This window comes from Erinaceus europaeus, unplaced genomic scaffold, assembly GCF_950295315.1.
Source record: "Erinaceus europaeus unplaced genomic scaffold, mEriEur2.1 scaffold_612, whole genome shotgun sequence".
Classification (NCBI taxonomy): domain Eukaryota; kingdom Metazoa; phylum Chordata; class Mammalia; order Eulipotyphla; family Erinaceidae; genus Erinaceus; species Erinaceus europaeus.
In genome coordinates this window covers 51,132-75,740 of record NW_026647595.1, presented here as the reverse complement: position 1 = coordinate 75,740, position 24,609 = coordinate 51,132, and the positions used below count along the sequence as shown (strand labels likewise).

At 43.2% G+C, this 24,609-nt stretch overlaps 1 protein-coding gene across 1 annotated transcript in view; it reads right to left on the bottom strand.

The window, feature by feature from the left end:
• Positions 1-842: 842 nt before the first annotated feature.
• Positions 843-24,609, bottom strand: part of LOC103121600 (aldehyde oxidase 4-like) — a 73,992-nt gene continuing 50,225 nt past the window's right edge. The window contains exons 21-33 of the mRNA XM_060184151.1: positions 23,221-23,308; positions 22,829-22,915; positions 22,272-22,463; positions 19,055-19,282; positions 16,121-16,216; positions 14,003-14,131; positions 12,776-12,850; positions 11,485-11,537; positions 10,537-10,651; positions 9,752-9,817; positions 5,745-5,930; positions 4,548-4,715; positions 843-1,938 (exon numbers count right to left, since the gene is read on the bottom strand). Of these exons, the coding sequence (XP_060040134.1) occupies positions 1,885-1,938; positions 4,548-4,715; positions 5,745-5,930; positions 9,752-9,817; positions 10,537-10,651; positions 11,485-11,537; positions 12,776-12,850; positions 14,003-14,131; positions 16,121-16,216; positions 19,055-19,282; positions 22,272-22,463; positions 22,829-22,915; positions 23,221-23,308 (1,537 nt within the window). The 3' untranslated portion in view covers positions 843-1,884. The remainder of the gene's footprint in view (positions 1,939-4,547; positions 4,716-5,744; positions 5,931-9,751; positions 9,818-10,536; positions 10,652-11,484; positions 11,538-12,775; positions 12,851-14,002; positions 14,132-16,120; positions 16,217-19,054; positions 19,283-22,271; positions 22,464-22,828; positions 22,916-23,220; positions 23,309-24,609) is intronic.

The window sequence follows — 24,609 nt, the reverse complement described above, 5'->3', positions numbered from 1 at the left end:
CAGGACATATTGGTGGGGTTGTCTGTCCAGGGAAGTCTGGTTGGCATTATGCTAGCATCTGGAACCTGGTGGCTGAAAAGAGAGTTAACATACAAAGCCAAACAAATTGTTGAACAATCATGAACCTAAAGGCTGAAATAGTGCAGATGAAGAATTAGGGGGTCCTCCATTTTGTAGATAGCTAGTGGGCATATTTTAGTTATATTCCAAAGGGCCTATGGCTATACTAGTTTTTTTTTTTTTCCCCGAGCCTGAAATCTGATATTTAGGTGGATCCAAGTTATTGTCTGGGGAGACGATGTTATGGCTGGAAAAGGAATAGAAAGCTGCATAGTTGCTTTTATGAATGAAGCTCTCACTTGTTTAACCCTAAATAGAGCCACATGGTGATTCTCAATACTGATCCTAAGGAATTTAGATTATTAGATGTACTCAGATATTTTAACACGCATACCTTTTCAGAATATGTGACCTTGATTGACGAGTCTTTTTTCTTTTCAATTATCTTTATTTATTTATTGGATAGAGACAGCCAGAAATTGAAAGAGTAGGGGGAAACAGAGAGGGAGAGAGACAGAGAGACACCTGCAGCCATGCTTCACCACTCGCAAAGCTTTCCCCCTGCAGGTGGGGACTGTGGGCTCAAACCCAGGTCCTTGAACATTGTAACATATGTGTTTAACCAGGCATGCCACCACCAGCCCCCCTTTTATTTTTTTAAGAGCGGCCTCTCCAGCAGTATTCTTTTCTTCCAATCTGGCTTCAAAAACATATAAACAATTGCTATGTGCTTATTTTTCTACACCAGAATTACTATTAATAAATACAGACAGATCCCTGACAAGTGATTTCAGCTCTTTATTTATGCCTTCAAACCTTAGGAGAACTGAACATCTTCTCTGACATAAGACTCAATTTCCTCAGAAAAATACAATACAAAATAGTTAAGGGGGTAATCCCAGAGGTGGCACAGTGGATAAAGTGTTGAAGTCTCAAGGTATGAGGTCCCAAGTTCAAACCCCGACAGCACATGTACCAGAATGATGTCTGGTTCTTTCTCTCTCTCCTCCTATCCCTCTCATTAAAAAAAAAAAAAAAAAAAAAAAAGCTAAGAGGTAACTAAAACAGAGTGCTAAGGAGTCTGTGTCTCGTAGATATGGCAGAAGGAGGGTGGCACTGAATTTATCTTTAGACACTGGGGCACAGTAGGGACCTTGGCTGTGGTTTGCCATTGAAGAAGTTCTATACAGGTGCAGGGCTCAGGGCAGGTAGAAACAGCTGGAGCCTCTGGATGGCTTATTCCCTAGATCTGGTCTAGACACACCACTAGGGAGTGAGGGAACTCAGGGCTGAGGGTCAGGAGAGCATGAGCTGGCCTCAGGCATGTCTCCCCACTCACTCCCAGAGACCTCACGCAGATGGGTTCAAATCGGCCAGGATGAGAGTATTCACAGTGAGAAAACTTGTGAGCACCTTGAGTCATGGATTTCCCAGGTGAGCCAGTTACTACCAGCACTTCACAGGCTTTGCAGAATTGAGTCCTCAAGAGTTTCTAGGGTGAGCTGAGGTCTGAAGAGCAAAACTGGAGTGGTCTCTTGAGTAGGCACAGGGAATGAAAACACTGCTGAGTGTTAGAGTACAGCGAGGTCCGTAGTTGGGATAATAAGAATGGAAAAAAAAAAGTTTTGATTCTGAACTTCACTATACCTATTGGTGAAAACATTTCATTCTAAACATCAATCATACAGTGACCTAAATCCCAGAGAATAATTAAAAGATGCTAAAGTCATTCTTAAGAGGTGTGAGCCAACCTACATTCTGTTCAGGTCTGCAAATTCTAAAGTCGATCACATATATACCAGCATTTTCTAAGAAAAGTTGAGATTAAGACACATGGATGGACCAAGGTGTAAATGTTGAAGGATCATCTCTGGGAATCTAAAATAAAGATCAAAACAAGGAAAGATGTTATTAATCAAATAACTACTATATAAAAAAGTCAGAAAACTAAAAAACACACAACAAAAACATACTTATGAGAGAGAGAAAAAGATAAGGGCAATAGATTACCCCTTCATGCAGCAGTGTGGACTGACCCCGAGGGAGGCATTGCACTGCTGCTGAGTCACCTCCCGGCTCCAGACACATCAGCATTCCTTTTACTCTCTTCAAAATTATACAACCCCCGAGTCACACATCTTGTCCTCACCCTCTTCTCATGGTTGGGGTGAGATACATCTTATTCAGAAGCCCTGTGATTTCAAAGGCCTGACGTCATGGGGAGTCTAATCCTCTGACCCACAGTGCAGGAATAATCTCTGATAATGGACTTGTGGTTTTTAGTGTATGATTATAAAGCTTGTCAAGGGCCTTTTAAAATTTTACTTAATTAATTAATTAAGTAAGTAAGTAATTTTTCACCAGGGTTATCTCTGGGGCTTGGTACCTGAACAGCAAAATCCACTGTCCTAGTGGCCATTTGCTTTTTCTTTTTTTCTTGTCTTTCCTTCTATTTTTCTTTGACAGGACAGAGAGAAATTGAGAGGGGAGGGGAGAGAGAGAGAGAGAGGGAGAAGGACTGACACCTGCAGACCTGCTTCACTGCTCATGAAATGTCCTTCCTGTAGGTGGGGAGCAGGGGATTGAACCCAGATCCTTGCACATGGTGATATATGTGCTTAACCAGGTGCACCACCACCCAGCCCTGGCATGTCCAATGTCTTGATATTTTCATTTGAATACTTTCATTAATTTGTTTAACAATTTTTTTGTTGTTCAGTTCTGGCTTATGCCTGGTGGTGGTACAGGGGATTGAACCTAGGACTTTGGAGGCTCAGGCATGACAGTCTCTTTGCATAATCATTATGCTATCTACTCCTGCCTCTACTTAACACTTTTAAAAAATCAACCAGATCAAATATATATTTAATCCTATTTAGTTATGAAGTCATCAAAATACCGCACCTACTGTATTTTTATTTTGTTGTTGCTGAGGATTCACTGTTCTGGGTTAGCTTTTTCAGATGGGGAGTTGGGGGAGGGAGGGGAGGAAGGAGAGAGAAAGAGAGAGACAAAGAGAGAGAGAGAGAGAGAGAGAGAGCGCATAGCCACCACAGCCCTGAAGTTTCCTAGTGCTATAGCACTCTCACGTGGTGTAGCAGGGCTGGTAACTGGGTCATATGACTGTGCCAAGAAGACATCTTCCCAGGGAAGCTCTCTTGCTAGCTCCCAACTGCATTTGGATGACACATTTAAAGACCTTTTTAGCGATGTCTACTGACTGTTAGCACTGACTCGACTGAGTGAATTTTAGGAGGAGTTTGAAACGATTAAACCGTCCACTTTGAAGAGATTCAGTCAACCAGAGAAGATAGCAGTAGCTAGTTTATGAGACTACTTGAGTGGTTTTTTTTTTTTTTTTTTGGCTCCAAGGTTATCGCTGGGGCTTGGTGCATTTTGTTACCCTTATTATTATTGTTATTGTTGGATAGGACAGACAGAAATTGAGAGAGGAGGGGAAGACAGAGAGGGGGAGAGAAAGATAGACACCTGCTCCACCGCTTCTGAAGCTAACACCCTGCAGGTGGGGAGCCGGGGGCCTAAACTGGGATCCTTAGGTTGGTTTTTGTGCTTTGCGCCATGTGTGCTTAACTTGCTGTGCTATCATCTGCTCTCCGAGGCTACTTAAGTTTCAGGGGTACAATTTCACATCTCTTTAAAATATGAGTTAGGGCCAGGTGGTGGTGCACCTGGTTGAGTGCACATATTACAATGCCCAAGGACCCAGGTTCAAGCCCCTGGTCCTCAACTGCAGGCGGAAAGCTTTTGCAAGTGGTGAAGCAGTGTTGCAGATCTCTCTCTCTCTCTCTCTCTCTCTCCCTCTCTATCTCCCCCTTTCCTCTCAATTTCTGGCTGTCTCTGTCCAATAAACAAAGATAATAAAAAATTAAAAATAATAAAGTAAAATATGAATTATCATTCTGTGTCCAGCACCAAAGTGCCAGTTGGCATCCTTCCAGGTTCACTCACTTTGCATTTGCTTTCGAAAATATAGGAAGTCAAGAGTGGTGACAAAAATGAAAATTTTCATACTCATCACTAGGGCTATCACTGGGGCTCAGTGCCTGCCTGTGGCAATTCTTTCTTTCTTTTTTTTGATAGAGTGGGAGACAGAGAGAGACAAGGAAGGAAGAACAGAGAAATGCTTGCAGCACTGCTGCACTGCTTATGAAGATTTCCCCTTGCAGGCGGCAACCAGGAGTCCTTAAACAACGTATTGTGTGCATTCCACTGGGCAAACTACCACCTGGCTCACTGTCTGTGATTCTTTTTTTTTTTTTTTTTTTACCAGAGCACTGCTCAGCTCTGGTTTATAGTGGTGTAGGGGATTGAACCTGGGACTTGAGAGCCTCAGGCATGAAAGTCTCTTTGCATAACCATTATGCTATACCCCCACCCTGCTGTTTGTGATTCTTTCAGGATATAAAAATCCATGGCTATGAAGCTGATAGGTCAGGCAAGGTCCCTCTCCTTACACCCTCACTCACCATATCAGTAAACTGATCCACACATGTCATTCTGATCAGCTCAGGTGTTACGGGGCTGCTCAGGGTGAAGGTCTCTGTCAGTCCCCTCTCTCTGCGGGCAGCAGCCACTGCGTCATAGATGGCAAACAGCACGGAGGACCCCAGGAACATTCCAGCCTCACCCAACCCCTGCATGGAGGGCAACTCAGTCAGAAACGATACTTTAAGATTTGTGTGTATTCACTCACTCACTCACTCACTCACTCACTCACTCACTCACTCACTCACTCACTCACTCTTCTAGTCTGATAGCCTCTGAGTGTCTCTGAATTATCTTTATGCTCATGTGGGTGTGTGTGGGGCCCTTCCTGAAGTCTTTCATGACAGTGACCCAGAACATGAGAATATTGGGACGATTAGAAGTTTTATTCCTCCTGAAGCCGTTGTCCTCAAACCAAAGCCTTCAGGGTACTCTTTGGACTTGAGGCTAATTTACTACACATGGTAGAGTGAATTCTCTACTGTGTGAGCCATATCATTATTTCTCTAGGGTATCTATCTATCTATCTATCCATTTCTGGCTTATGGTAGTGCCAGGGACTGAACCTTAGAGTCTTAGGCATCAAAGTGTTTTGCATAACCCTTATGCTTCTCCCCTACTCCCCATTATTCCTGAAAGAATAGGTTATATATGTTAAAGGTTATATATGTTAAAGTGTCCATCCCAACAAATCCGTGTCCTGATTTCTGGTATCTCAGAATGTGGGCCATATTTGGAAATAAGATCTCTAAAGTGGTGACTGAGTTAAGGTGACTGGTGTCTTTTAAAAAAAATAATAAAGATGCACCAAAGTAAAAGACCCTGGGGTGGGTGCGGGAGAGAGTTCAGATCCTGGAACAGGATGGCAGAGGACCTAGTGGGGGTTGTATTGTTGTGTGGAAAACTGAGAAATGTTATGCATGTACAAACTATTGTATTTACTGTACTGTAAAACATTAACCTCCCAATAAAGAAATAATAAAAAAAAGAGAGAGTGAGAGAGCACACACACAGTGACTATCTGCAAGGTATGGAGAGGTGCTAGGGGAGGTCAAGCCTGAACCTCTGGCTGCCAGACTTCAGAAATGGGAGTAAGATGTCTGTTGTTGAAGCCACCATGCCGGTGGTGTTTGTTGTGGCAGCACTGGCAGGTGAATGTGGAGGTCTTGGCTTCTTACCTTGGATGAATAGATGGCAATGGGATTTCTGGAATGCACCAAAGTGACGTAGAATTCTTCTGGTATCTCAGTGACAGTGGGGATCTTGTAGTCATCTGGACTCCGAGAGTAAAGCACACCGTCTGGGGAGTATTTCAGCTCTTCTATGGTATATAAACCCATGCCTTGGATAAATGCTCCTTCAATCTATTGGCAAACAAGTTCAGTTTATTAGCCTATAGCATTGGTAGAAGAAATATTCCAATATGGAAGAAAATGGAAGTGGATTTCTGGGCCATTCCTGAAAGCACAGTTGTGAACTTTACATAAAAGCTCTGCAGACTGCTGCTGGGAATGTTAGTGGGTCCAGACTCTGTGGAGAGCAGTCTGGAGAATTCTCAAAAGGCTGGAAGTGGACCAACCTAGCCCTGCAATTCCTCTCCTGGGGATATATCCTAAGGAAGCAAAAACACAAATCCAAAAAGATCTGTGTATAGCTATCTTCATAGCAGCACAATTTGTAATAGCCAAAACCTGGAAGCAACCCAGGTGTCCAACAACAGATGAGCAGCTGAGAAAGGTGTGCTCTATACACACAATGGAATACTACTCAGCTATTAAAAATGGTGAAATAATCACCTTCACCCCATCCTGGATCAAGCTTGAAGGAATCTTGTTAAGTGAGATAAGTCAGAGACAGAAAGATGAATATGGGATGATCTAATTCATAGGCAGAAGTTGAAAAACAAGATCAGAAGGGAAAACACAGAGCAGAACTTGTACTGGAGCTGGTGTACTACACTAAAGTAAAAGACTCTGGGGTGGGAGTGGGGGGGAGGGTTCAGGTCCTGGAACAGGATGGCAGAGGAGGACCTAGTGGGGGTTGAACTGTTATGTGGAAAACTGGGAGATGTTATGCATGTACAAGCTATTGTATTTACTATCTGCTGTAAACTATTAATCCCACAATGGGGAAAAAAAAAAGGTTCTGCAGAGCCTGTGCCTGCTGGTTTGCTGGGCTTTGTCCCAGCCCTTCCTGCTCAGGCTTCATGCCTCAAGTCTCCACTTGCCAAGTTCCTGCACAACTTTCCTTTCGGATCCACCAGGCTCATTCAGAAACCCAGATCTCTGCAAATACAGTTTCTCTGACTCTTTTTACTGTCCCCCTACTTTAAAATTTTTATTTGTTTCTTTATTTTTGGATAGAAACAGAGAAATTGAGAGGGAAGGGAGAGAGGGTTGGAAGGAAGAAGAGAGAGAGAGAGGGAGAGAGAGAGACCTGTAGCACTGCTTCACCACTTGTGAAGCTTCCTACCCTACAGGTAGGGATCTGGGGCTTGAACCTGGGTCCTTGTGCATTGTAACATGCACACTCTACTGGGTAGGCCACCACCAGTGCCCCTCACTGTTCCCTACATGAACTTACCCATCTGGCAAACCCCTTCGCACCCTCTAAGTTCCCAGTGAAGAACTGTTGCCTCTCTGGAGCTTTTTGGCTCCTTCTTCTTCCTTGGGTAGATCTAGGAACTATTTCACTCAAGCTCACTGCATCTTGGCACATGTCTCAACTGAGAGTCTCTCATAGGCATTTTCCTCATTCACCTCTTTCAGTTTCACATCACTCTTCTGCTCTCATCCCTTCTTGCCAGATTATAAATCACACTGAAATCTGGTCTTCTTGTAATCTGTGTTTTTGTATCATGCCTGAAACATATATGATCAATAATTTGTTGAATTATATGAAAAAAGTTTAATAATAAAGGGACACAAGCTAGAATAAGCAAAATCAGAACACATTTATTATGGTATGTGTCTCTCTCTTTTTAAATTATCATCTTTATCTATTTGTTGGATAGAGACAGCCAGAAATTGAGATGAAGGAGGAGGCAGGGAGAGAGACAGAGAGACATCTGCAGCTCTGCTTCACCACTTGTGAAACTTTTCCCTGCAGATGGGGACCGGGGGCTTGAACCTGGGGCCTTGCACATTGTAATGTGAGTTTTTAATCAGGTGTGCCACCGCCTGGCCCACTTTCTTTGTTTCTTCCTTTTTTTTTGCTTTATAGATTATTATAGAGAATAGACCAATGCTAAATAAGGTGGACTGGAATGAATATTTTAATCAATTTAAATATTTTAATTACATCTTTTTTTATTAAGAGTCAAGTTGAATTATATTTATGGAGTTATGTTCTCAAGGAGAACTGAGGTGTGTTTTTAAAGGAGCATCTTCCTGGGTGTTATAAAAATTGAAAGAGAGCTACAGTTTGAGTTTTATTTAAAGTGCTCAACTTAGGAATAAGATAACATTTAAAGGATATATTTTGATGTTTCCAAATGCTTGAAAAAGACAGAAAAGTTTCAGTCTAACACATTTTTACTTGCCCTTCCTTTTTCAATGGGACAAATTAGAGTTTTCCTGATTGTAGGAGCAATAAAGAGGTGGGGATGATGGGGGCAGGGAGGGAGGGGTAAAGAGTAAGGGAGGAGGGAGAGGCCTGGTTCTCAGACTTGAGACTTAAAGTGACTTTCAGGTTCAGGTTAAATATGTATATTCTGAATTCCAAGCAAGGCCTAGGGAGATAGCATAGTGGTTATACAAAAAGAGTTTGATGTCTGAGGTCTCAGGTTCAATACCCAACACCACCATAAACCAAAACTCCTTCTCCTCCTCTTCTTTCTCCTTCCATGCTCAATACCCACTATCAACATAAACTAGAGCTGGGCAGCGCTCCTCCTCCTCCACCTCCCCTCTCTCTTCTTCCTTCGCCTCCCAAGTTCAGTACCCACCACCACTATGATCCAGTGCTGAGTTGTCCTCCTCCTCCACCCCCACCACCTCTGTCTCTCCCTCTTTCTCCTCTTTCTTCTCCTTTCCTCCTCTTCCCAAGTTTAATACCGACTACTATAATCCAGAGCTGAGCAGCGGTCTGGTTTAAAGCTGTGCTCTGCCTCCTCCTCCTGCTCCAGGCTGGCACAGTACGCACAGACCCACGTGGGTCAGTGCCCACCTTTCCAGCAGCCCCTACAGGTGCCTCTATTGCAGAGACCTAGCACCACAGCTTGAGAAGTGTGAAGCGACTAAGGCAGCTGCTCCTTATAAAGCCCACTGACCCATCCAGGTGCAGCAGGATTTTAGGTCTAGGTGGGGGAGGGGAGCTGTCTGCACATGCAAGCACCTCCTGTCTTTGGGCTTCCTGCCAGGCTTTCTACCTCTAGATCCCTACTCAGGTGTAGACTACGGGCCAGCTTCCTGGCCACACTCACTGGGCAGCATGCTGGCAGGTTTGGGGTGGATTAATGGGACTGGTTCATCAACCCCATCTTGAGAAAATAGACTAGAAAAAAAATGGGGGCTTTGGGTGGGCTAATGCTATTGATTTTTGAGATGAAAATCAGAATTGAATTGAGCAAAAGGGGAAAGTTATGTTCAAGTATTTCATTTCCCATTACAATTTCCTAGTCTGCTTATTATTATTATTATGCAACTATTACATATGCTTTTACACAGCATCTCTTAACTGAACACCCAGTGTTCATCGAAAATTAGAAATCTGGTGTACTGAATCAAAGTAAAAGACTCTGGGGTAGGGGGAGGGCTCGGGTCCTGGAACATGACGGCAGAGGACCTAGTGGGGGTTGAACTGTTATGTGGAAAACTAGGAAATGTTATGCATGCACAAGCTATTGTATTTATTATCAACTATAAACCATTAATCCCCCAATAAAGAAATTTTAAAAAATTATAAATCATGGAGAAACATAAAACAGAATAAATCACATGTAGCCTGCCACCAAATGATGTGTTTGCTTTTCCTTGAAAGTTCTCTCCACATTTGATCTATTAATGTTTAAGACGTATTTATTACTCATCTGTGTCTCTGTCCTTCACTATTTTATCTGTGTGTGCATGTTATATATTGTATGACAGATGACATCTCAGAAAGCTTGCACCAGGATAACAGCGTTTAGAGAAGTGGGAGCTGATCTTCCCATTGTCCCTGTGGGGACGGTTGTGGTCTCACCCACCTGGCCAATGTCCAGGGCAGGGTTTATGCTGAAAGCAGCATCCATGAAGATGTCAGTTCTCAGGAGCTACACCAAACAGGAACACAGAATGTGAGAGGTTAGTTTTTCAGAAGATAATATATATTTTTTATATTTTTAATTGTATTTCTTTTATTTTTATTTTTTTATTTTTTATTTTATTTATTCCCTTTTGTTGCCCTTGTTGTTTCATTGTTGTAGTTATTATTGTTGTTGTCGTTGTTGGATAGGACAGAGAGAAATGGAGAGAGGGAGGGGAAGACAGAGAGGAGGAGAGAAAGGTAGACACCTGCAGACCTGCTTCACTGCCTGTGAAGCGACTCCCCTGCAGGTGGGGAGCCGGGGTTCGAACCGGGATCCTTATGCCGGTCCTTGTGCTTTGCGCCACCTGCGCTTAACCCGCTGCGCTACAGCCCGACTCCCTTTTAATTGTATTTCTTATTGGATAGAGGTAGAGAGAAATTGAAAGGGGCAGGGGAGGGAGGGAGGGAGAGGTAGAGAGAATCCTGCAGCCTTGTTTCACCACTTGAAGCTTTCCCCCTGCAGGTGGGGACCAGAAACTTGAATGCCGGTCCTTGCACACTGTAGTGTGTGCTTAACCAGGTGCGCCACCACCTGGCCCAGAAAACAATATTTAACCACAGTCACATAGCTGTCTCTGATTCTCCCAAGGACAGAAGGTTGGGTGATTTGAGTCTTATTTATGGAATAAGAAGCAGGAGGTGGTGTTGTTTATAGGATGGAGATGGTGAATGTGAATGCTTTACCTTATGAGCCCCGGTCAGACAGTCGATCTCAACCTCTGAAGCAGATACGCCATATACCCAGTAGGGATAAGCTTCACCTTCCTCTTTCTTCCAGTCCATATGCACCTGGAAGCCTCTGAGAATAGAAGACAGGAGTGAAAAGAAAAGGCATTTTCCCCTAGTGGTCTAGCTGCCCGCGGGGCTACGGATCCTGGAGATACGGAAGAGGATAGCACTGTGACTGATGGACAGCACTGTGACTGACAGTCTCCTGCCTTTTTTCTGTGGGGGGTGGGGCTGAGAGGGGGGCATGGTGGCAGGATTTAAAAGAAATTATTATCTTTATTTATTTATTCGATAGAGATAGCCAGAAATGGAGAGGGAAGGGGGCGACAGAGAGAAACAGAAACAGAGAGAAACAGAAACCTGCAACACTGCTTCACCATTTGCAAAGATTTCCCCCGGAGGTGGGGACTGAGGCGTGGGGGCTGCTCTACCCCAGGTCCTTTTGCATTGTTACACATGCACTCATCCAGGTGCGCCAACACCCAACAACAGTTCTTTCTCTCTTTTTAAAATTAATTAATTTTTTAATGAGAGAGAAATCTATGCACACAGAGAAACCAGAGCACTGCTCTGTTCTGGCTTATGGTGGTGCTGGGGTTTGAACCTGGGACCTTTGATGCCTCAGGCATGAAAGTCCTTTTGCATAACCATTACACTGTCTCCCTAGCCCTGGATTTGTAAGAATGCTCTAGCAGGCATGGAGAGAAGGTCTGCTTCCCTCCAGGATGAAGTTTCTAGGGTGGGTCAGGCAGCGGTGGCCCTCCTGGCTGGTGAGCTGTCCCTTGTCTTCCCCCAGAACCCTCGCTGAAGAGGTCACACCAGGCAGAGCTCTCCTGACATCTGCTCAGGCTCACACAACCCCTGCCCAGGGGTAGTCTAAACCAGGCTGAAAACGCCCTTTACTTGAAATATCCAGTTGTTGAGAGATTGATGGATTCTTCAAAGCATTTTCCAATCTGAAAGAGATGAACACTGGTAAGGAAACATCAGACGAGGGCAAGCAATGGAAAACACCCTCCATGCTGGGCTTGCTTCCTCTTTTTTGTACCAAACTCTGAGCACACATTCACCTCAAGAGAGATATCTGAGCACATGTCAGAAGGTGTGTCCCTCAAGGGAGGTGCTTTTGGGTGGGAGGTTGCACAGTGTGAACATTATTACTTTTCACCCTTTTTTTTTGTTTTAATGAGTTCTGCAGCTTGAATTTATTTAAAAAATTTCATTATCTTTGTTTATTAGATAGAGATAGCCAGAAATCAAGAGGGAAGGGGAGATAAAGAGGGAGAGAGACAGAGAAACACCTGCAACACTGCTTCACTACTCACAAAGCTTTCCCCCTACAGGTGAGGTCTGGGGCCTCGAACCTGGGTCCTTGGGCATTGTAACATATGTGCTCAACCAGGTGCGCCACCACAGAGCTTCCCCTTTTTTGGTTTTAAATTAGGGAAGAGACTAAGTTATACTAACATAACTAAGTCACAGGTATGCATATGTGCAATAATGCCATCAGTCTGGACGTGTATAGAACACCAAGTCCACAGGTATGTCTATGTGTGATAAGTACACGCATTACGCATATTCATGTGGGTATATTCTGAGTTTCCCCTTTCCCTCCAGTAATTCAGCTGGATGTCTCCAGATGTTGGCTCCCCTGCTGGAGTTAACCAGTGAGAGCTGGAGAATGGCAAGAAAAACATTAGATACAAGGTGCACCACTAAACGGTCACCAGTGAAACCCTTGATTGTTAGGATGGCTGCCTGCCTGCATGCTCAGTGCTCTTGTGAGAAGCACCTGTGTATCTGAGCTCTTCAGAGTCACGCTCTGTGAGAAAGCATAGTTTGAAATCATGGCAAAGTTTCATGGATCTGTTTTTTTTTTACATCATTTAATTAATTAATTAAATTATTTATTTTTGAATGGAGATAGAAAGGAATTGAGAAGGGGTGGAGGAGATAGAAAGGGAGAGAGAATGAGAGACACCTGCAGCCCTACTTCACCGCTCATGAAGCTTTCCCCCTGCAGGTGGACAGCAGGGGCTTGAAGCTGGGTCCTTGTGCACTGCAAAATGTGCACTCAACCAGTGTGCCACTGCCTAGCCCCTCATGGATCTTACTCCAGGTGGCCCAGGCACTTAGGACTTTGATTGATTTAGGTTGCTTTGTTCCTGGCAGGAGTAATAGAGCGAACACTCACCCATTCCTCCCACTTTCCGTTAGGGTTTTTATTGATGACTGGCTGGATACGGGACATAAGAATTTGGCAGGCATTCTAAGAAGAAATATTTGAAATGTCATTAGAAATAAAAGGCACAGGGAACAACAAAATATTAACGATTTAAGTAAATTCAAACAATCAGTTTTGTAAGCCTGGTTCCTAGTCTTGCAAGCTTTCATGAATTTGAGTAACATATGGAAAACTTTTGAAGGAAGAAATATTCTTGTGGATTCTGTAGTGGTAACTTAAAATTATTTTTTATTTTTACTTATTTAATTTATTTAAAATTATTTTTTCTTAAATTTAACTAGAGCACTGATCAACACTGGCTTATGATGGGCGGGAGATTGAACCTGGGACTGTGGAGCCTCAGGCATGAGAGTCTCTTTGCATAACCATTATGCTATACCCTCACCCCAATTATTTTTTTATTATGTTGTTTAAAGACATATGAATATGAAGCTAGGCAAGGTCTCCATAGAGCTAAAGGCAATTATTATTATTATTATTTTTTGCTTCCAGGGTTGTCACCGGGGCTTGGTGCCAGTACTATGGATCAACTATTCTTGGAAGCCATTTTTTCCCACTTACTTGGTAGGACAGAGAGAAATTGAGGGGGAGACAGAGGGGGGGGAGAGAAAGATAGATACCTGCAGACCCGCTTCACTACTTGTGAAGCATCCCCCCTGCAGGTGGGGAGCTGGGGCTTGAACCAGGATCCTTGCACAGGTCCTTGCGCTTCGTACTATGTGCACTTAACACGATGTGCCACCACCTGGCTCCCATAAAGGTCACTTTTAAACTATAAAGACCAAAATGGTGAAGCATCCAAACCAAGCTAATTATCAGTAACATATGAGATAACAATTCTTAGTTGACTGATACATTTCTGAGGCTAAACTGCTATTCAGAACATGGAAATGTCGACTGCTCTGTCATCTTTGGGAGCTTCCGTTCCTAGTTTGTTTCCATTGATGCTTAGCTTTTCTCCCCATGTTTCATGTTTAGTTTACTACCAGCTGTTAGTCGTACTTGACACAGCACCACCATTTGCACGGAGCTTTGGCTCTGCCGCTAATTAGCTGAGCAACCTTAGGCCCAGTCACTTGACCTCCCTTGGCTTCAGTTTCATCTTCCACAAAGGAAGTGTAGAAGTAGTTTCCTCCTGGCACTGACACTGGGTAACTGCAATGGAAGCAAAGTCACCTGTACAGCTTTGCCAAAGATGTCTGTCCCCATGGAGCCCGCGGTGAAGACTGCATTGGGCACAGTGACTGTGCTTGTTTCTGACAGGTGTATATACGATGAGGGAATGTTCAGTTCCCGACTCGCCACCTGCCAGAAGGAAAACGTCATTTACTTCAGCAACTTCAAGTCTCCCTTCCCCCAAATGAAAAACCCTGTGATTTTCTTTGAACTGAATTTAAAATCCTATCCATTCTTTTTTATCTTCATTTTTAAATTATCTTTATTTATTGGATAGAGACAGCCAGAAATTGAGAGGGAAGGGGGTGATAGAGAGGGAGAGAGACAGAGAGACACCTGCAGTACTGCTTCACTACTTGCAAAGCTTTCCCCCTGCAGGTGGAAAAGCTTTGAACCTGGGTCCTTGTGCATTGTAACATGTGCACTCAACCATGTGCACCACTACCCAGCCCCAAGCCTATCCATTCTAAGTGACAGTCAGTTGTTGAAGAGAGCATGATAGGCTTTGTATATGAATTTGAAGATTTTAAAAGGCACTGTTGAGGATCACACTGTTTTTCAAAGACATGTAGTCTTTCAACCAAAAACTCTTTTGTATGTTTTTTTAAACTAGTTTGTTTGAGATGGGGGCAGCATGGCCACTGTGGCGTGTCTACATTAACATGGCATGTGCAGGCAAGGTGGACATGGTGGGCTTCACTTTGCTGCTTCATGGTTTACAGAAAATTCAGAAGACTTGTGTTTTTTCAGGGGACATTTTGCAGTTTTGTTGTCGAGAAGTAAGATAGCTTCAAGGAAGGCCTCATGGACTGTTGTGATTTCCTGACTCCAAACACACTATTAAATAATGCTCTTTCCTTAAAGAAGATACTCTTTCTTCACTTCTCCCTGGGAATGAAACTTTCCCTCTTATTCCCTGCCTCTACATTTTCATTAAAATGTCACATTTAACAAATCCTGATTTTATCTTAAAACAAGACTGTTGTTAAATTTCGGACGGCTCTTGCTGGGCAGGTTAGCTTCACGGGCGGGTAACAGAGACACGGAGACAACGGCTGGGCAGGGAAGCTGTATTTCTTTATTCAGGAACAACGATTCATAAACTAAGACAAACTAATCACCAAACAGAACTCTGCTGTCTCTTTGCGGCAGCACAAGCACTCTCTCTTACTCTGGAACTCAGGAACCCTCTGGCCCTCTCTCTCTTCCTCTCGAACTCAGGAACTCTCGGACTCTCTAACTTTGTCACTCTGGAACTCTGGCGGGTTTCCGTCGGGGCGGGGCCAAGCGGGCCCGCGAAATTTAACTGGACTGATCTAATTCTCTCGGTGGGGGAGAACTAGAACCCAATGTAAAGCATACAACACAAGACAGAAAAATTTCCTATTACAAATAGTCTTTATTTTTCTTTGCCCCCAGTAGCTAGGGCTCGGTGCCAGCGCTATGAATCCACTGCTCCTGGTGGCCATTTGTTTTTTTCCTTTCTGTTTTATTGGATAGGGCAGAGAGAAATTGAAAGGGGAGGGGAGACAGAGAGGGAGAGAGAAAGAAAGAGACCTGCAGACCTGCTTCACTGGTTGTGAAGTGTCCCTGCTGCAGGTGGGGAGCCGGGGCTAGAAGTGTCCCTGCTCCTTCTGTGGGTCCTTGCACTTAGCCATATGTGCTACTGCCTGCCCACCCCCGTCATTTGCTTTTGCAACAATATATTAGAAACTCTTCTTTGAATTAGCGTAAGTGATGGTGAGTCATGTGGAGTTCTTAAGTAGACTATAAATTCTATTTAATTTCCCATCCTATTAAACATATCTTTATTTCTAGTTTAAGAATGGACACATTATTCCTTTCAGTGCCATAAAACTGCAATGTGTTTATCTTTGAAAACTGGAATCACAGTATTCAGAAGATCGATGAATGCAGGAAGAACAATATATCACATTTCCTCAATTCTAATGGCCATTTCTATCTCCACTCACAAGCGGGCACCACTGAAATTAAGACATGTCTTGCAGTTGATCTGTGCATTTAATGTCATGGTATTTCTCTTGCTTAGAAATAAAGGAGTTGTGAAATGGACAGAAAGTGTTCTTCCACAGTGGAGAAGAGTGACACTTATCTTACCTGCACTATTTTGGTGTGAAGGCCTTGTCCCAATTCACAGCCACCATGCGTCACCAAAACAGAGCCATCAAGGTAGATGTGGACTAGAGCAGTGGCCTGTGAGAAAGTAATTATGATACTGGCTTGAGGATGATGCATCCAAATGTTTCTGTGAGTTTACTTGAGATTTTCAGGTGAGTGGTTTTGCTTCATTGAGTCAGTCTCTCCTATATATAAACATCTTAAAGAAGTCAGGGGTGCCTACTGATAAGCGCCTTCAATAAACACCAGACTCGACAATCATCAGTGTTGGTATGTCCATGGTGGCTCATACCCCCTTCCTCTGGCTGGCCTCCTGCCCACTAGACTCCGGATGGACAGTTAAACCGTGCAGCAGTGTATTACTCTTCCCTCTTCGGACATGAAATGAATTTCATTTAAAACTTTTACATTTTATGAAGGGGCATGCTAATGGTTTTGAAGTACAGTCACTGACCACAGATACAACCTTGTGATAGATGCCTGCAAGACACTCTCTCCCCTCAACCTAGGTCTTTTCCCACCATCACTCACCAGCTCCTAGAACCCCTTCATCTCACCCCTCTCCTTCTTTTCCCAGAGTCCTCTCTTCCGGTGCAATACACCACACCCAATCCAAGCTTCACCTTATGTGTGCAACAAATTTTGAAGCAAAGGGATTCATTTAGCTCTGCCAGTCTTCATGGTCTGAGACTGAATTCTCAGTACCGGAAAACTCTCTATGCAAACATTTAGATGGTATTTTTGCTCATGCCAATTGAATGAGAGTAACACACGGCTGTGTGTGGATGAGTACTGTCACCCACATTTAGAGCTCAGTGAGACTTCATATGTGACTGCACAAGCATCAGTAGGACTGCTGACCTGATGAGGTACAGAGTTACCACAGTTGGGGCAGGGAGATAATGTCACACTATGACATTTAGGGTGATGACTTCAGAATGTTTGGCCTAGCAAGCAGCCAAAACAACTATCTTGCAAGGCAGGATTTAGTTTTAGAAAAGCAACATGAAGGGCTGGGGGAGACAGCATAATGGTTATGCAGAAGAGATTTCATGCCTGAGGCTCCAAAGTCCCAGGTTCAATTCCCCCACCACCATAAACCTGTGCTAATAAGTGCTCTGATAAAAAAAAAAAAAAAAAAAGCCAACCCAAGTTATCACATTAAGTTAACCGGGACAGAGAAGATAACAGAATGGTTATGCAAACAGACTGTCATGCCTGAGGTTACCAGGCTCCTGGTTCAATCCCCTGCACTACCATAAGTCAGAGTTTAACCGTGTTCTTGTAAAAATAATAATAATAATGTTATTCTTTGGAATAGTACTGTCATTTATAATTTCTACTGAATTTTACAAAAGCATAGAGCTCTAAGAAGCTTATTATTTGTTTTGTGGTTAAACATAGTTAAATAACAGTAGAGGGTGGGGGAGACAGCATAATAACTATGCAAACAGTACTTTTGCCTGAAGTTCTGAGATCCCAGGTTCAATTCCCACACTACCGTGACCAGAGCTGAGCACTGTTCTGGTAAAACAGACAAACAACACTAGAATATATAATCTACAAATCACAAGCATGTTTTCCTTTCCTACTTTATTTTTAGATACCATTTCTTTAAGTAGTAATCTTCTTTCCTTTTTTCAGATGAATTTTCATGGGAGGTTAATGACTCACAGTACAGTTGTGGACATGTGGGCATAGTCTTTCGTCTCCCTGGGAAAATTCTCAGCAGGACACTCACCTGCAGCTCAGGTCCTTTTCTATACAACAGGGCTGAAGGCTCTCTTATCCCCTCCCTCCTTCTTCCCCAGAGTTCTTTGCTCTGGTGCAATACACCACACCTAGGACAAGTTTTTGCTTTGTGTTTTCTCTCTCCGTCCTTATTTCTTAAGTTCCACTTATGAGTGAGATCATTTGATATTTGTCCTTCACTTTAATGGGGTGGGTGGGGGAGAGAGAGAGAAAGAGAGAGAAATGCCAAAGCACTGTTCAGCTCTGGCTTATGGTGGTGCTAGAGCTTGAACCTGGGACCTCTCGGCCTCAGGCATGAGTCTTTTATAACCATTATGCTGTCTCCCCAGCACTTGGCTTATTTCACTTAGCAAGTTTTCCTTTAAAGGAGGACTGTGCTTCACTGTGACTTGAGGAATACTACCTGTAAACAAGACAACATTTAATTTAGTTCCCTCTCTTTACCTCATTTGGCTTTCTGCCTTATTCATGGACTCCTGAGAAGGGCTTGAAGAGAAAACAATTTGGTAAGATAGTTTGACAACACTTCATTAATATCAAAAAGGGGTCTGTGCTTTCATTTATACAAATTTGGCTACAAGGACATTCTGAGGCGCATGGGGACCAAAGCAAAGCTCAGTAAGCAAGCAAGCAAGCAAGCAAGCAAACAAACAAATAAACCAAAGTCAGAATCCACAAAAAATAGTTTAAGGTGAAATTGAAAAGCAGGCATGGCCCCTAGGCCTCAATATAAAGGCAAGTTTCTGTAGTTCTGATTGTTCTCATGTTTTTGAAAGCTCAGCTTTCAAACAATTCGACTCCTGTTATGAAGAAATTAGGAAAGAGAGAACAGGATCATACTTCCTCTAATTCTCTCATGGGTTTGAAACTTGAATTCATATCCCAATACCTCTGTTGGGGGCCCTTTGTGAAGTCAGACTGACCCGCCCCCACTGCAGTTGAGCCTATCTCTTGACTGCTATCTGAGGTCCCCGACATCACTGCTCTTCTCATTTCTCCTCCAGCAGTGCCCAGACACCCCTGGTCCCCAGTTCTTGCTTAAGTCCATTCCTGCTGGAGCCAGCTATGCCGGTTTCTTTTTTTACAGAGGGATCAACTCCATGTTGCCTGTCGTGCCTTTTCCAGACTGTCAGACATCCGGAAAAGGGTTTTTGGTCTCACCTGAGTGTAGTAACTCATCGGAACCCCGATGGTAAATTTCATGGGGACGATGGCCAGGCCCCTCTTCTTCCAGTAATTCTTTCTGTTAAACTCCTCAGCAATCAACTTCCTCTTAGTGAATAAAGATTTCTCCAGACATTCTTTCCAGCATTTTTGCAAGGGCTCTGGATTAAAAGTCTGACCAAAAGCTGTTTTGCTGATTTTCTTATACATGTTTCTCTCTCTAACCTGAAAGATAAGAAAGTAAAGTGGGTTTTAAGTATATGTGTTTATCCCTTATGGGAAATATGCATTTTCATTCCATGCTTTCTATGAAGAAAGTCTTAAAAAATAAAAGAAATAGCTACTTGAATGGTAACACATATGCACATACAAGAGTATCTGTATAAACATCAAGATGATGGCAATAATCTTTTATTTTCTTTTGCCTCCAGGGTTATTGCTGGGGTTCAGTGCCTGCACCACAAATCCACTGCTCCTGGAGGCCATTTTTTCCCCTTTTGTTGCTCTTGATGTTTTATCGTTGTTGTTGTTATTGCTGTTGGATAGGATATAAAGAAATGGAGAGAGGAGGGGAAGACAGAGAGGGGGAGAGAAAGACAGACACCTGCAGACCTGCTTCAGTGCTTGTGAAGCATCGCCCCTGCAGGTGGGGAGCTGGGGGCTCGAACCGGGATCCCTACTCTGGTCCTTGTGCTTTGCACCATGTGCGCTTAACCCGCTGCGCTACTGACTGCCCCTGCCCCCGACAATAATCTTAATAACAATTTGAACCACCCTGTGTTCATCTGCTTAGATTGTAGGTTAAATGTATCATCTAAATTAATTTAGTAACAACCCTTATAAATACTAGATGCTGCGTGGTCCAGGTGGTGGCACAGTGGATAAAGCATTGAACCCTCAAGCATGAGGTCCTGAATTCAATCCCCGGCAGCACATGTACCAGACTAATGTCTGGCTCCTTCTCTCTCCTCCTGCTTCTCATTAATAAATAAATAATTAAAAAATTTATTTTTTTTTAAAAAAGAAATACTAGATGCTGGCGGCCATGCTGTGGCGCACCTGGTTAAGTTCATATACTTCAGTGTGCAAGGACCTGGGTTCAAGCCCCTGGTCCCCACCTGCAGGGGGAAAGCTTCATGAGTGGTGAAGCAGGGCTTCAGGTATTTCTCTTTATCTCTTTATTTCTTACCTCTCCCTCCCCTCTCAATTTCTTTCTGTCTCTATCCAATAATGAATAATAATAATAAAAAGAAATACTAGATACTCTTAACAGCCCTGTCACAGGTTCTGTTAGTGAGACAAAATTCTCTTGCCTCCAAATTCTTTTGCACCTACCCCCTGTAGTCTTGTTCTTAAATGCTCTCATTCTAACCCTTTAGAGTCTGGAACTATAGTGGAATATTTGCACAGGTGACCATAATCATAGCATTTTATGCCTATCCTTGACTGTTTTCATACCAACCCACCCACCCTGGGTTAATCTGTTTTGCCAATGGGACAGAACAGATGTAAAGCAGTTAGAGACTTGAAAAGAACTGTGCATTAGGGACAGTTCTCAGGAACCTTCTGAATCCCCACGAGAACTATGCTGGGTTGAACTACTGGAGGGTCAGAGGCTCTTTAACACAGAGGTGAACTTCTCCAGCTGAGACATCTCTTAAGTCAGTGAGCACTAGATAAATGAGTGAATGGCATTTAAATATCTTAGACATACTCTCGATTTAATCAGATCCTGCTTTTAGTTTCCCTTTCTGTTCTTCTTTCTCAACTTCTGTTGAAGAGTGGGATCATCCCATACTCGTTTTTATCTTTCTGACTTAGATCACTTAACATAATTCCTTCTAGCTCCGTCCAAGATGGGTGAGAGAAGGTGGGTTCATTGTTTTTAATAGCTGCATAGTATTCCATTGTGTATATATACACCACAACTTTCTCAGCCACTCATCTGTTGTTGGGCACCTGGGTTCCTTCCAGGTTTTAGCTATTATGAATTGTGCTGCTATGAACACAGGTGTACACATATCTTTTTTGATTGGGCATTATGGAATCCTTGGGGTCTTGGAGCCCCACTTCCCCAGAGCCCCACCCTACTAGGGAAAGAGAGAGGCAGACTGGGAGTAAGTATGGATCGACCAGTCAATGTCCATGTTCAGCGGGGAAGCAATTACGGAAGCCAGACCTTCCACCTTCTGCAACTATCAGGGGAGGGAGTGGGATATGGAGATCGGGTGGTGGGAATTGTGTGGAATTGTAAGCCTCCTATCCGACGGTTTTATTAATGTCTCCTTTCTTAAATAATAAAAAAAAGTCTTAGATCATAGTATTTTAGTTGAACTGGCTCAGGCCAGAAGAACTGATCAGTTTAACCACAGGCTCAACAGAAATGTTATCTATTGTATTTGATCCACTAAATTTTGCAGTAGATTTATTACACAGCAAAAGCTAGTTGACATATAGATGATATGCTTTATCTCTTTGGCTTTACTTAGAAGTTGGCATACTCCTATACATAGGTGTTCAAGATATCTCTATTTTTAAATATTTTATTTATTCACAAAGAAGGTAAGTGGAGAGAGAGAAAGAACCAGACATTATTCTGGTACATATGCTGCTGTAGACTGAACTTAGGACCTCATGCTTGAGAGTCCAATGCTATATCCACTGTGCCACCTCCTGGACCACTCAAGATCTTTCTTTTTTATAGCTGAGGCTTAGTGCCTGCACGACTTCACTGCTTCTGGTGGTTGTTTATGCCTTTTCTTTTCTTTTCTTTTTTAATTTTTATTTATAAAAAAGAAACATTGACAAAACCATAGGATAAGAGGGGTACAACTCCACACAATTCCCACCACCAGAACTCTGTATCCCATCCCCTTCCCTGACAACTTTCCTATTATTCTTTATCCCTCTGGGAGTATGGACCCAGGGACATTTTGGGATGCAGAAGGTGGAATGTCTAGAGAGGACAAGAGACAGTGAGATATACAGGAGGAGAGAGACAACAAAGAAACAGAGTGCAAAGGAAAGGTGTCATAGTACTGCTCCATCACTTGTGAAGCTTTCTCCCGAAGGCGCGTCTATGTGGTGACTGGGAGCTTGACCCTGTGTCTTCATACCCGGGAATGTGTGCGCTACACTGGGCGAGCCACTTCCCTGTGCTCAAGACCTTTTACCAAGGATGCCAGGATTTTGGTTATGGATTCTGACTGATTACCTCTTCAGGGTGTAAGTTGCATTGAGCTGCCACAGCAGTGATGTAAGCTTCAGGCACCACTGTCCCCTGAGGGAAGCCAAATCCTCGAAAAGCAGTGTTGGATGGCAAATTGGTTTTGCAAGCCCTACCTCGGCACCGGAAATTAGGAATATAATATGCATTTTCAGATTTCAGCACGATGAATTCTACTAACTGAATTAAAACAAAACAAAACCAAACAAAGTTTCACATTTATTGAATACTCAAAATCACTTACCTGAGCTTTAACAATAACTTTTTCATAGAATTTATCTAATTGGAAGGGCAAACATCCACACAAGTAAAATACAGGATACAGAGTTCAACTGATAACCTACGAGAAAGGCATGTCTCTTCTTCCTTCTTATTTATTTTTAAATTTCCCCCAGACAGAGAGGTACAGAAAGAGGGAAAGAAACGATAGCACCAAAGCTCTCCTCAAGGTGGTGAAAACTGGACTTGAACCTGGATCCTGCAGTTGGCAAAGCAACACACTATGCAGGGGGCTATTCCGTTGTCCTGGCATGTTTCCTATTTACCATCTCAGACTCATCAGGGGTGCATCCACCATTGACATAATACTCGACATCAGCAGCTTTGATCACACCATCATTCATAAATCCAATCTGCAAAATGATGTCACAAGTAAGACCACCTGCTCAGAATCCCTTTACAGCCCTACCGCACACTCCTTAGACACATCAGATCACAGCTGTCAATCCACATTGGCTTCTGCACGGGATTTTGTCACCAGCAGGACACAGAGAACAAGTGTCCAAGTTGACCGTGCTCTTATCAGAGAATTCTGAGTAGTTCTGGGCAACATCCAAACATCCCTTTCAAATGACACTTAAGTCACTGTATTTAGTTCTGGCTTGTTATCCCTGTACAACACTGAGGTAGCTTTCTGACAGTTCTTGCTCTCACTCACCTTGTATTTAGCCAGGAGTGGGTGGCGGCCAGCAGTTATCAGCATGTCATCACCACGTTCTAGGATGAACCGGATTGGGCGACCTGTCCTGTAAGAAGTTGCTTTGTTAATAGGCGGGTGTATCATAAGGGTGTGTGGACAGAGGTGAGAAAGGGGGCTTGAGGTCATCCAGCTTAGTGATTTTCAACAAGATAGTGGCACAAGATAGTAACATCGTAGAAGTTTGTGGAGGTCAGTGAGGTCGTAATAAGCCCATTACTTCAGTGGCACACCTGGTGGAGTGCACATTACCTAGTGCAAGGACCCAGGTTCCAGCTCCCAATCCTCACCTGCAAGGGGGAAGCTTTGGAAGTAGTGAAGCAGAGCTTCTGGTATCTCTCTTTTTCTTTTATTCTCTATTTCCCCTCCCTCTTTCAATTTCTTCCTGTACTATCAAGTGAAATATATATGTAAATAAATAAAAACAAAAAGTCCATTGTTATTCTCATTCTGAGAATTTAGAGTTCAAAATGATATGTTATTTGATTATGCCAATTTTATTTTTATGGGATATTATATAGTTGTAATTATTAATTTTTTAATTTTTTAATTTATAAAAAGGAAACATTGACTAAACCATAAGATAAGAGGGGTATAATTCCACACAATTCCCACCACCAGAACTCTGTATCCCATCCCCTCCACTGGTAGCTTTCCTATTCTTTAACCCTCTGGGAGCATGGACCCAAGGTCATTGTGGGATGCAGAAGGTGGAAGGTCTGGCTTCTGTAGTTGTAATTATTTATGCCAGTAGTTTACATTATTATAATTTTTACTCTGATGTTTTAAAGAGGACATTAAGATATCTGCAACACGGGGGGATGTGGAGGTTGAAAGAGTTAAGAAGTAGTGCTTTGGGGGCCAGGTGGTGGCACACCTGGTTAAGTACTCACATTACCGTGCCCAAGGACCTGGGTTCAAGCCCTTGATCCCTGCCTGCAGGGGGAAAGCTTCATGAGTGGTGAAGCAGGGCTGCAGGTGTCTGTTTCTCCCTCTCTGTCACATCTTCCCTCTCAATTTCTAGCTGTCTCTATCCAATAAATAAATAAAGACAGCAGTGAAGAAAAATAGAATGGGAAAAAAAAAAGAGAAGAACTTGTTCTCTGTGGAGTCCCAGCTCCATCACATGCAGAATTTTTTTCCTAAAAGCCCACGGAGGACTCCTCTGACTACTGCTGTGATGCTCCCAGTGTCTCCAGCCCTCTGATGTCAAGGAAGTCTCTTCTGTTGCTAGAAAGTGCCAGTGAACCAAGACTGTCACATTTTTTCAGGAGTAGCCTGGACTAAGTTCAGTGTGTCCAGAATATGCTTACTGAGCTCGTAGTTACAAGGCTCACAAAAGTCACAGCT